Genomic DNA, 14,080 nt, shown 5'->3' with positions numbered 1-14,080 from the left:
TCCTTTACTACGTGCTGCAGCATCGTTCAACAACACCTTATTTAATGCACAACACTTTCCACAGATCCGCCACCACCGGACCTCCTGCACCGGGGCCACCGTTCGCAGGTGTTCTACAGCAACATCCAGCTGCTGATACCGATCATCATCACCATCACGGCGACCATCATCTGCATTGCGTTCACGGTAGTTTGCTACAAATATCGTGAGTATATTGTGTTGTTCTGTTTGGGTTACGGCTCTGAGCCGCCTCGTTACTTCCCAGGCCAGCGTGGTCGGGAGCGGAAGGACACGATGGAAGGTAACCAACAGAGTGCGGACGCCCAGCGGGACCGGTACTATGCCACGATCCACAAAGTGGCACTGCAAGCCGGCGACAAGATTCCAGGTAATTTCGGGATGTTCTGCCGAATTGGTGATTTTGATACATGTCTTTGCCCTTCGCAGAAACGTCCGAGGACATTTCCCCGTACGCCACTTTCCAGCTGTCGGAAGCTAGTACCCTGGCTCAGCCCCACCATAGCGGACCGGCCAACACACTGCTGCACTCCTTCATGTACCACGAGCGTGCCATGACCGAGGGATGCGCGTCGCCACCCCCAGCAGCGGTACTGAGACAGCTTCATAATCAATCGCCTTACTATAATATTGTGCGTTTAACTTATTTCTTTCTTGACCAAATCTGCACTCACACTCACACGCTAATTGGCTTCTAGTTGTTGCTTTCTTATTGTTTGATCGAGAGATCGTCTCTTTGAAATTTGACACTGATGAGTTTGGAACAACACTTTTTAATCTTTGAAGTTTGCTTTAAGCGCGCGATAGAGGCTTTATGCGTGAGCACGTGAGTTCTGGACCCAGGACAAACCTCTTATTAACGAATGCCACGTTTTCTTTTTGTATCGATCATCAGAATTCATCGAAAGGTCGTCGAAGACATTCGCGTAAAACGGAGCCTGAAAGCGAAGAATCCGACTCCGACCAGGACCAGCTAACGTCGAGTCGGACCGAGTCTTCGAATCAGCTGGATGCCAAGATCAAGCATAGTAAGGAAGATCTTCTACAGCCAGCCGCCTGTGGGGATGATGAGCTCGTCTATAACCAGCATTTCATGCGTTCCATTCCAGGTCTCATCTATCATGGCACGCAATCGAGCACCTCATCCGACCTGTCACCGATGTCTGAACAAAAATCACTACCTCGTCGTGGCAGATCAAGGTACCATCACCTTCATCTCCATAACACCAACACCACACCACGACACAAATCCTCTCTCAGTAGTAAAACCACCACCGTTCAATCGCCAATCGCATCCCCTCGTAGTAGTTGCCAAAACGATACTCAAACGATTCAACTTCCTCGCATGCCGTCCCAGTTTCGTCCCATCCACAGTAGTAGAACAATCAACACTCCATCACGTCTATCCTCCGATTGTTGATGAAATTGTGCCAATCCGAACTAGAATTAGAAGCCGTTGTTGCAAAATTTTGAAAATCGTAAATCGAATCATTGTAACCCGTTAACTTGTACGTTGAATTATGGAGCAATTGAAGACACAAAACTGACAAGGTTTCTTCAACAACCCTTTAGTCTATAACTGATTTTTAAAATACGATCCGTTCTCTCATTGTTGAACCATTGATCAATCAAAAAAAAAATCGTGTTGTTTCGAGAAAAACAACCATAAAAAAGACAACCAACTACAATCAAACACACATCTATATGTATAGGGGAACAATGAGATCCTTACTTACACCACTACATTTACCCGACAATACACCGGGAGGCGGCGGTCCGCTGTTCCACCAGGTGCCGATCGAGAGCGGCACGCCGGACCGGCTGGAGCTGTCGGAGGCGGAGTGCGACATCGACACGATCAAGAAGCTGAAGCTGGGTATGCGTTCGTCTCTGTGGTCCCGACCCCAGCAAAGCCATAGTGTGGCGGCGGTGGCGGCGGCCCAGGCAGCAGCGGCCAACGGTGCCAGCGGGGGACCTGGCGGGGGTCCTGGCAGCCTCAGCACGGCCCAAGCTCCGGGCGGATACCCGTCCGATTACTCCATTGCGGTTTAAAGGCAGTTTAAAGTTGGACATCTGCGCCAAATTCCTAAAGAAAAAAACTCAACTTTCTTCGCGCAAAAGTACTGGACGGCCATGTTTGCAGGATTTTTACGGACACTTTTTTAAGATGACGAGTTGCTCGGTATCAACTGAGCGACCCATGCGATCTCTCGGTGGGTCAAGCTGCCGATACCTATGAGGCTGACTAGCGCAAAACAGTTTTTAAACACACAAGGGTAATGTTCCAAATTTTACAATCTACTTTACTGGGATAGTGGATCGATGACTAGCACAGTTGAGAGTTTATGAGTAGAAAGCTTTGGCTTAAGAAACAGTAACCAATACAACTATGTAACATTTATGAAACATGTTAAAATCCCATTTCAAAGTTGTATACAAATTCCGTTGCGTTTGTATATTATGGCTTAAACAGATTTGCTCACTTGCAGAAAGAAAGGTTTGTCTACGATTCTACGTGGTTAATTCTCTTGAAAACGTGAGTTTTCGAACTTTAAATTCTGCCAAGTGGCCACACATACTTATATGATTGGTTTCATTGGAGTTTTTCATACTTTATGAAATCACGGAGTCTTTTCCAATTTCCTGAAAAAGTGTGGCAAATCAATACCAGCTCAATTAAAAATTATAATCATGTTTACTTAACCCTTATGTGGCCGGCAGGGTACCCGGGTACCCAGCACCCATTTAAAATACACGGTGTAGAAAAAAGCAAAAAATTTGCCGGCCACATAACGGTTAATGCTCTTATTTACCTTTTACTAGTAGAACATGCATTGTTAAGCACTTTTGATTATATGGATAATTCTCGCTGAAACCGCTTTACTGGGTTTTAAAAATTTTCTTGCTTATTAGCTAGAATATGATAAGTAAACAGGAAATCGTGTTAAGTACTGTTCCTTTCAATTCCACTGAGAATAGGTATCATTTGACAGATGCGTATTTCGACCTCAACTGTAAGGTCGTCTTCAGTGTCTTATACTTGACTCGACTAGAATATGATAAAAAAAAAATGATAACTACTTTGGTTGGGTTAAATCAATTGACCACTCGCTTGCCAAGAGACTGATAAGGTGACAAAACATGACGAGTTTCCATCGAATTGCACAATTTCTCGCGTGATGTCTCGAAAATTCATATTGTAACATGTACAAAACTTTACATTTATATGAAGGGAAAGTATAGGGTAGTGGATGTATTTTGACCCGGGGTAGGTATTTTGGCCCACCTTGGGAATATTATCACATTTATCATATATAAATCTCTTCAAAATATTGGCAAAGGATTATTGAAAGTTCTAAAAATAATCTGCCAAGATTTTGTATAGATTATATGATAAATGTAATGAAATTCCCAAGGTGGGTCGAAGTACCTGCCCCGGGCCAAAATACGTTCACTATCAAACCTTTCATTTGAAGTTAATTTTTTTTGGCAGCCATCTTAGATTTAGACGCTATTTTGAATGTTATCATTGAATCTCGATTTTACCTGTGTTTCCAATCACTGATTTCAAATCTGAACTCTCCTTTAGAAAGCTAAAAGTCTAAGCTTTTCAAAATATTAAAATATTTAGGTGAGCATTGACCGCAACAATAAGATCCATTTTCCTCCATTCCTTCCATTTTCCTTCTCACGCGCGCAACTGAACGTGCAATAACGGGATCGATGGAATCGCGTGCATGCGCGGCGATTGCAAAAAAATATATGGGAGAAAAGCTTTAGACTTTCAGATTTCTAATGGTGAGTTCAGATTTGAAATCGATGGATGCAAACACAGCTAAAATAGCGATTTATATTTTATAAACACATTACTTAAGAATTTCAAATAACTCAACGTACATATGTACAGATGGGTAAATTATTGGTTAAATTGGGAAAAAATCCACAGCTCAGGTGAGATTTGAACTCACGACCCTTATTCGCTAGACAAGTGCTTTACCAACTAAACTACCGAGCCAATTAATGACCCGGCAACTTAGTTGTCATAAGGTTCAATTCTACACGGAGAAACTGAAAAACTCAAATTTGAGTTATTTTTCATCTTCCTTTTCATGCGCTCTTTCTATTGTTGTCAGAGAGTGAAGAGAGAAACAACCCAACTTTTGCAGTTCAGTGCGTCAAGCCAACACTGAGTTTGTAGCACAGTACTCAAATTTGAGTGAATACAACCTAGTCAAAATTTCGGTTGGGTGAAAAAAACTTAAAATTAGGTATTCTTTTCACATGGAAGCAAGCGGGAACAACTCAACAAACATTGATTCCATCAACTCAAAATTGGCTTGACGCACGCAACCCCGAAGTTGAGTGGAAAGAACTCACTTTTGGGTAGTTTCGTCTCTCCGTGTAATCTCATCGATCTATATCATCTTCCCCTAAACCGCAAATATAACCATCTCTGTTGTACATATGTACGAAGAGCGAAAGCGATTTGTTTATTGTTTGAAACTGTTTGCCTATCGTACAGGCAACGCTTCCCCAACCACTTGTAGCGGAAGAACAATGCTACCTGGAAGGCGATCAAACGCGTCGTTCGCATTCTGTTTGATACGACGGATAACTACGTAGAGGTAGATGCTCGAAACGACTCACTCAAAGTGCAAATTTTCGGTAATACCAATCCGTGTGGTCAATTATGAATTTAAAATAACTCAACGTACATATGTACAGATGGGTAAATTATTGGTTAAATTGGGGAAAAATCCACAGCTCAGGTGATACCAAGTTGCCGGATCATTACCCAAGTAACCATGACGCTTTACATAGAGCATTATTTTCGCTTTATAGTGTATTATATGACATGCGATATAAAGTTGTTTTGTCATATAGGCACCATTAAAGTAGGTTTAAAGTCGAAAGTGGCGCTACTATTGTTGATTTACAGCAAGCTTTACTGTGGTGATTGCTAAAGCATATAAAATGCTTGTACCTTATAGCTAATGCAATCAAATCGCATGGAATGCACACTTAATGCATCATGTCAAAAAAGAAAAAAAGTATGTTTATCATTTTTCTATCTATTTTTATCTTCCGATACTCTCACTTTGATGTTTTTTATTGTATTTCGGGAATTGAACCTAGACTGCTGAAACTGACCACGATGAAACTCGGACGCGCTAATGCTGTGTGCTACGATACCATGTATTTTGCACCTGGAAAAATGTGCAACATAAAGTAAAGTATACTTAGCTAGTGCCTTATTGAGTTGTGTTTTCAGCAACTCTAAAAAATGTGCCGGGGTCTGAATGCCATCAGTTATGTTACTCTCGAATATAAATTCGTCTGTGTTGATTCTGTTTTTTTTTTGTTTTCATATGTGCTCACTTCTACCTAAAATACAATAAATAAGAAACAATACAAACAGTGCTTCAATTCTTCCTTTTATGAAATCGGGTTAAACAAGGAAATCGATACCCCACATAATTTTTGTTCCCTCAGCATCTGATTATTTTCATGTCCCAACCAGAAACCCAAAAAACCATACATAATATAAATTTTTACACAGCAACATCAGAGCATGATAATCTAAGTGCTCCGCAGCAATCCATGAAAATTTTGGTTTGTTTTGAATGGTTCTGTTTCTAAAAGTATTTTACAGTTTTTTTTTCGAACTGAGCGATATTTTTCTGTTTACAACGATGGAAGCTTTAGTAAAGGCACATATAAAGTAATAAATGCTTGCATTATTGATTGCTATAAAGCTTTTAACATGGTAATGCAATGAAGCATTTAACAACGGCTCTATAGAACTATACAGAACTGTCAAAATCTCGTAATGCTTCAATGCTTTCATAATGTAGATTAAACGCTTCATTACTTGACAGATGTAAAATAAAAGTTATGTTGCATTAGCTAAACTATAATACGATGGAATTAATGTTATGATATAATGCTTGTGGTTACTTGGGATGTTAGTCAGATGCAGTGCTGAAAATGTCATTTTGCCATATCTAAATTCAATCACCTACAGCTCATTTTAGAAGCTGAACCTGAGAATATGGCATATGAAAAACATGTGCGGCTATACAAGTTCTGCAAGAAAGTCACGGAAAACCCGCTATTTTTTGAAAATTTAAGATGAATGTCATGGACTACCTTCGAAAAATGACAATGAAATTTACGGACGTTGAGATTATTGTAAAGATGATGCGACATACCTCACGAACTGTCCCAACTGCCTAATTTTAGACGTAATGAAAGAATTATAGTTCTGAACTGCGAAATTTAAAGAAAGATAAACAGCTTTTTTGAACTTTTTGAATCTTGATACTCCAATGGAAGCATTTACAAAACTAATTTTCGATTATTGTATGTTGCTTTCATAACAAAACACGCTGCCAACTTCCAGTCGGCATTTCTGAATCATCGCAACGAATCAAGCACCATCTCTGCTGCTGTTTGTGTTAGTGAAATCAGAGAAACGTCAGACTCCCGTCTGCTGATTGGCTGCGGCGACTCTGGCGACGGTTTCATCCGCGACGGATTGAAATCGTCGCGATCGATAAGGGGGAAAACCGTCAATATTGTTCCCATTCGTAAAATGCAATCCCTCATGGGGTAAGATATCTCTCAATATGTACGGAGCTATAAAAAAAGACTTAGGAAACCTAATGTAAAAAATATATAAGAACGGGAAGTTCTCAAAAATTCTTTACAAAAGAAATTTGTAAACAAATCACTATCTCGCAGACATTTGGATTGGCATAATACTTAAACGACCATGCGCCTCCATGTGCTTCTCTATCTTCTTGATAACAGTTGATCTGAGATGGTCAAGAAAACGGAGAGACGGTTTGAAAAAAGGGCACCCGCTTACGCGCACAGCCTACTTTGAATCACGTGGTTCATGGAAGGCCATAAATTTGACCATACCTAGAAATATTTTTAAGGAAGGATTGCTCCACAACACAAACCTACCAATGTCTCTGAGTTTATGCAGTTATGTTGATACTAATAACTACGATACATGTTATTTATATTATTATTTATATTTATATGTAGGGGAATCACTAAACAGTGTAAACTGATTAAACGTCGCAATCACCAAGGCAATCTTTGATTATTTCATTCGCAATTTCATGAAACATTTCCATAATCAGATAATCATGGCTCAGCCAGTGATTTAATCTGTTTAGTGAATACCACTATTATTTTTGTTGGTTTGTTGTTGAAATACACTACTGCAAATTTTAGCTTGAGCATCATCACTAAACTCATACCTGTGCTAGTCACCAATATCACTATCCAAAAAGTTAAGTTCTAGTCTAATCAAATACAAAAGCCAACGGATACAGACCAATCAACTGAAGGTGAAAATACCGGTGCCAAAAAAGTAACACTGCGAGTACCAAAATCAAAACACTCATACAAAAGTATAACGGTACGCAATCTCACTGGTCGAATATTGTTTATGGAAAATTCGACCATAAGAAGATAAAGATCGTTATGTGGCCCAATCGGCACCCCAACCATGAGTGGTTATTAGTAATCAAAATTATTTAAGTGAAAATTGTAGATAAACTTTTATACTCTATAAAACGAATATATACAAATGTTTTGGCGTCGCGTGGTGCAACGAAGCTAGGCGACTTTCTCTGTTTTCACCTTGTTAACAACGTCACGTTTTCTTTTATACCAACAATGATGTTCGATTGTGGTTTATTACTTTTCTACAAAGTAATTGCAATTGTACTTCCCAAACGCCATGTGCTAATGTGTGTAATATTATACTTTTTCACTTTTGTTTTTTACTGAGGATCTACTACTGTCAACCTGAAACGATTCCTAGTGGAACCCAATTCAATAGATATAATGTAAGTTAGAACTATCGAGCGTTTGTTTTTCTATGGATTCCCATTCTTTTTATATTGTACTAGTTTATTGCCGATTGTGTCGATTAGACAAAAAAAAAGAACAAAGTGACACAAACTTTAACGATACCTATATTTGCTAGGATTTTGTATCTATGTACAAAGACTGAATTTTCATTAAAACATCTTAAGCTATTAAAGATAACAACAGGAAAGAAAGCAAAAAAACGTATTATAGAATTATACTAGGCAAAGGAAAGTGCATCTGTCAAAGAATGCAAACGTCAAATGTAGTCAATCGTAGCAATCGCCGAAAGAACAGAAATAAAAAAACGAAAGATAAATGGAGAAATCCGGGTAAAGCAGCATGCGTGTGTGTATACCAATCAAATTTACAAAATGGCCGACAACTATATGGCCTCACCTAGTCAGCAAATCAGCAAACAACGGTTTAGTAACAATTTTTAAAATATTTGATAGTTTGTAAAGTTAAGTAGTTAAATATTAAGCATCCTGTTTTACCCGCAGCTTTTGCGAACTGTAAACAAATTTTGTTACATTTGACGATTATTCTAAGCAGTTACGGCGATCAGTTAGGCACGATATAAACGCATTCCACAAAACAACCGTTTGGTTACAGTGCATAAAGAAACAGGAATTTGATTACTGACGAATAACCAAACGCAGCAGAAAATTAACTACTACATACAAGCTAGCCGAACAAACTACAAATGAAATAGAAACAATTTATGAATTATTCCATCAACGAACTGTACGAATTTAATGCAATGATACACAAAACCATACACATTAGATGCAAGAAGTATTGTTTTCACACGATGATTTTTTGAAAGAATCATATTGCAAGACGAAGAAATTTCATCAAACTGAAAACCAACTGTGTAAACAAGATTCCCAAAATCATAGTAATGACAAGTTATCCAATAACGATACAGTGTTTATGAGGCAAAATAATACTTTGTGATATGTGTAATCAAATTACTACTAAATACAAGCAAACCATCAGTTACATGACTCACATAAGATAACCAACGTGGAAGATGAAACAAAAAAAATCATTAGCGCAGCAAATCCAAAAATTAGCAAGCAAACCAGTTTTATTGAAAACATTCAAATTTGTTTCGATTCAATCCTAACCCAGTCAAAAACTGCTCATATTTCAAAAAGAAAAAGTCAAAATCAAGTGTAAACGTAGCAAATTTCTCACTAGCAACGCACCTTGAAATAGAAAAATACCGACGCACACAAAAACAACTTTTCAACACTAACACACAAGAACACTTTCTTACACAAACATACAAACATTCAGAATCACTACGCAGAGACTACTGACAACCATACACACAAAACGTTTCGGCATATACGTTTCGGCCAGTTTGTAAATAAAAGAGGAAACCCAAAAAAGAAACACAAAACGGAAACAGAAAAGAGTTCAAAATTTGACGCAAAATTCACCGATAAAAGCATACCGAAAAACACAAACAAAATCAGCAAATAAGACATAACTGCCCTTTTTGAAGCAAAACTAATAAAAAATGTTTACCATCACAGAGAGGAATTTCACTATTAGAAGCACCGAGGTGAAAAGATAGTAACAAAAGAAAAAAGAATCCACCAACACCCGTCACGTTAGGAGCAAATAAACAATTACAAAGCCAAACTTTATTTGAAAAGAAATGTAACGTCTGGAAACTAATAGAAGATCCTTCACATCTTCATGTATCGAAAAGAATGATGGACATGGAACGCAAACGAGTAGGTACGATGCAATAAAACTAAAACACAAAAGAGATACAAAGAATTATGAATCTGTACAGGAAGAGCGGAACAAAGACATGCAACTGAGGAGTGTGACAAAAATTAAAAAAAAAACATACGGAAGTTAGTTAGACTTGTATAGTTGTGAACTGTAGAAGATGAAATCGGAACTTGTACACACATACACTGTACCGACAAGAGCGCAAAAGCCAAGGCGAAAATGTTAATGAATGAAAAACAAATGTACTATTTATATTTAATATGAGTATTCTGGAAAAAGGCAGAAACCCGAAGAGAAACAAAGTAATGTTGCATTTGAGTAAACGAATTGTTTTAGTTGATACTGACACCCACAGATGATGAACAAACAAAAAATCAGATGAAATGGTAAAAGAATAATGGCATTTTCCAGTGTTGACATAACAATCGTTACTCAGAGTATAGAGATGAAATAAAAAAGTGCTACACTAAATTGATGAACTTGGCCGGTGTGATTTCTTTCATATCTTTACTTTTTCAATTCTTTAGTTTTTAATGTCCCTAATACAATCATAAAACTGAAACCAGTAAAATGGTATTTACTTCCCATAGATCTTAAAAGATAGCTAAATTAACCTCTCATGAACAAACACTCCATTCTCCTTTCGCAAGGGTCGCTTCTATGACATAACTCAGTCAAATTTGAAATAATTGACTTATAAGTCAATTGTACAAGGGTACACACTGTTCGGAAAAATGACCCGTGCAAAAGGAGAATCAGGTGTAACTCTTATGGTTGTCATGGATGAATCCGAAATAGATACAAATGAAAATCCCTGAATATCAACCACCAATAATACATTGGTACAGACACAAGGCTTGAACGACTTTCCGACAATCACAAGTTTGGACGAGGAGCACTTTTATGTTATTGTCTCACTTATTTAGTTCGAAGGCGTTCTGTAATTCTGTTCAAAATTATTTTTAATCTTCAATCACTTAACCTAATTGACAGCTCTATTGTCCACTAGGGCACTGCGTGAGCGATTCCAATTAAAAGCTACACTTTGTACAGCGCCTAAATGTATTCGATTTTAATTATACTACATCGAACTGGTTGCCATTGCGCTGCTTTCACTTTCTACCCTATCATGGTAGAATGTTGAGCACAAGGATGTTGATGTGTGGTTGTTGGTTTTTCTCTGTATCCAGTCCGATTGGGGGTCCATTATGAGTTGCCGTTCGCCGATATCCAAGTATCCGGGATCATTTGAGCCATGGGCTCAGAAGAGGGTCAGTGTCAGCTGCTCTCAGGGGGAAAGAGCAACTGACGGGGCTGGGATCGAACCCATAACCATCTGCTTATGAAGCAAACGTGTAGCCACTACGTCACGGGCCCCGGCTATGTTATATCTGGTTTTATTTTATTTTTTTTTTATTCATGATTTTTCATGATACATTTATTGAAGGATGTCTGGCTTTCTAAAGGCCACGACTATTTCCATGAATGTAACGAAAACCTGGTTTTCATAGGGAAATAGGTATTACATATTGCTCATTTTTCAGTACTTCCTGGGTGTTGGCGAGTTTTTAACCCTTTCCTTCCCACGACTTTTAACGACTATTTCTATGCCAAGAAAGCGTTTCCGAAAAAAGTGCTTGAACAAAAGTTATTGCAAATTAGTCAAATTTTTCGAAATCAACGAAAAAAATTTTAGTTGTAAATCAATAGTATTTTGATTGTTTATCAATAGTTCCACTATTGAAACAAGTAGTTCGGAGTTGGGTTTACCTCATGGGATTACAATCGTATTCTAAAAACTATTGCATCATATTCATCTGATTTCGTTTGTCTCGAGTTCGTCGAAAATCGATGGTGCTCTAGAGCAACCATGGGAAGTAGAGGGTTAAAGTGTGCAATAACTGGCGATTTAATTGAGAGTATAAATATATTATCTAAGCCGCTTGTATCGACATTAACCAGAACTCTTTTTTCAATATTTTTAATACTTAATTACTGAGATTATAAATGTATTTCAACATGCTGGAAAAAATCTGATTTTTTTTTTAGAAATTCTCTTGAATCTAATGTTTGATTACTTCTTGAAATTGCGTGTATTTTCTCTGGATTGTTATTGCTTATCCAGAGAAATCTTCCAACCTGGCGGAGTGAAGAAGACAAAGAGGACCTGTTCCGCAAACGTCAAACTGCTGCACACTTCAAAAAGTATGCACACAACCTTGAAACAAAAATAAATAGTTGAAAATCTAAATTATGTTCAATGGCGTACAGTTGCATACTAAAGTGCTAAAACTACACCTAATATAGTTTAGAAATAAGTTACATGTTGTGGCAGCAATTGCCATTACATAAACCATAAATGAAACAATTTTCATTATTTTTGAATTTTATGGCAACCAAGTGAGTGAGAGCTTTTTAGCGTGAACCGAGCACTTTTGACGTTTGCGGAACGACTGCGGCGGTCGAAACCACCGCAACCCCGTTGGATTTTTTCTATTTTACCGCAATAACTATACTTGATAATATCTTAATTCACGGGATTATTAACATCCTGAGAACTAGTCATTAGCGTGCGACACAAAAAGACATTTTACTCCTGTACACTTTTTGAGCTCCATTTGGGCCCCATATCAACTGTGAAAATTTTTAGCTCGATCAGAGAAACTATATTTTAGCGCCCGCAGTTTTAAATTATCATAAGATTTACTATGGGGGAAATCACATTTTCAAAGAAAAATCGTCACAGATTATGGGGGCAACCCCTCCTAAAAATAAATCGATGAATGATTTCTGTTGGAAATATTACGAGGAACTTACCCTTCGAAGACCACAAAGCGATCCAAGGCATGTGGAAAAAGTTATTCACTGAAATTCGAATAGCATCATGCTATTAGCATGCGTTTCCATGTTTAACATGTAAGGAATAACAATAAATAATAAAATCTCCTCATTTTATCGATCGAGTAAGGCTTAATAACTTTTTCCACGAACGTCGAATCGCTTTGCGGTCTTCGGGAGTCTGATTCCTCGTGAACTTGTCTGCAGAAATCATTCATCGACTTATTTTTAAGGATCAAGGGGTGACCCCAAGCGATTTTTCTTTGAAGAAGTAAAGATTCCTCATAGTTAATCGTATGGAAAACTAAGAATGGCGGGAGCTAAAATATAGTTTTCCCGATCGATATGAAATTTTGCACAATTGATATGGGACCAAAATGGAACTTAAAAAGTATACAGGAGCTAGAGTTTTTGCATTTTTTCTATTTTACCATATAAACCGTGTCCCAGGCTACTAGTTATGTTACCAAGGTCTCAAAAAATCATCGAAATGTACTCTCATGACCTTGTTTTGGGGAATCATGGATTATAGAACAGTTATAGGCAGTGCACTTTTACAGGGGAACCAGTATTGCGCGCAAACCCCAAAATTTTATTCCCACCTTTGGGTTTCCGCGCCGAAGACCCAGCGCCAGATTCGGCGACAAAGAGCTGACAGCAGTCGCCGGGCAGTTGCCAATCCTGATATTTGACGGAGGTCACCCGTTGGGAGTGGATTGTTGTCACGCAAATAGAGCAAACAGATTTTCTGCTGTGTTAGTGTGAAATTCAGTGATTTCCTGTATCGCGTAAGCCTTCGCTGGAAGGAAACGTCATGTTGCCCAGCGAAGCAAGGAATTTCAGTGAAAAAGCAATATCCCGGAACATTCAGAGAAATTACCAAAGCTACACTCAGCGAAGTAAACTACCGAATATCATCAAAATACCTTATGAAATTTAACCATAACTGTTAAGTATGGATGCTATGAGAATACCTTATGAAAATTGATGATGCTTGTTATGACATAATTACATACGATAATCTTATGAAAAGAGCAGAAAAATTGTAAAATGATGCAGACTGGAATAGATCCATGAATGTCGAGATCACTCAGCTCGTGTCCAACCCACACGGCTATCGACGCTTGAGAATATCGTGTTGCTGAATGCGTATAAATTCAAGCTTTCAATCGATTTTGCGTCATAAAGCGACCTTATGAAATTCATTCTAATTGTTATGAATTGTTTGAAGGCCATTTCATAAGTTAGAGCATATGATAATCTTAGGTTTATTTGGCTGAGTGTACCAGGAAATGTTGAAATGTTTTCCAAAGAGCTGGTTTGGTTGGGGAAACTACAGACAAGCAGATGTCTCAATCTACTCACTTCCCATCGCTTCCCTTTTTAACGGACTATTCAAATATTCTGTAGTACGCGAATCTCTCGTTCATGGCACTCGTATCGTTTTTGCTTCTGTCTGGCCACAGAGAACAGACATCCAAGTCCAGTTCCGAAACTGTGTAAGGAATTTAACGGCCATTTGAAATCGGCAACATAAGTGGCAATAGCGTGGCGCTGCAATCGGTTAATTTCCCATACT

At 38.2% G+C, this 14,080-nt stretch overlaps 1 protein-coding gene across 6 annotated transcripts in view; it reads left to right on the top strand.

The window, feature by feature from the left end:
• The window catches only part of LOC109430901 (cell adhesion molecule Dscam2), a 124,307-nt gene extending 114,161 nt beyond the window's left edge, over nt 1-10,146 (top strand). The window contains exons 10-14 of one of the 6 annotated variants that reach the window (XM_062852671.1): nt 65-388; nt 448-608; nt 914-1,046; nt 1,128-1,218; nt 1,731-10,146. In XM_062852671.1, coding sequence (XP_062708655.1) covers nt 65-388; nt 448-608; nt 914-1,046; nt 1,128-1,218; nt 1,731-2,070 — 1,049 coding nt within the window. In that variant the 3' untranslated portion in view covers nt 2,071-10,146. Of the gene's footprint in view, nt 1-64; nt 389-447; nt 651-913; nt 1,219-1,730 lie in introns of all 6 variants that reach the window. The other 5 variants (XM_062852670.1, XM_062852669.1, XM_062852668.1 and 2 more) reach the window with 5 other exon arrangements.
• Nucleotides 10,147-14,080: the final 3,934 nt, after the last annotated feature.

The sequence above is a fragment of the Aedes albopictus genome, chromosome 2 (genome assembly GCF_035046485.1).
Source record: "Aedes albopictus strain Foshan chromosome 2, AalbF5, whole genome shotgun sequence".
Taxonomy (NCBI): domain Eukaryota; kingdom Metazoa; phylum Arthropoda; class Insecta; order Diptera; family Culicidae; genus Aedes; species Aedes albopictus.
The sequence above is the reverse complement of the archived record's forward strand: the minus strand, read 5'-3'. Positions and strand labels throughout refer to the sequence as shown.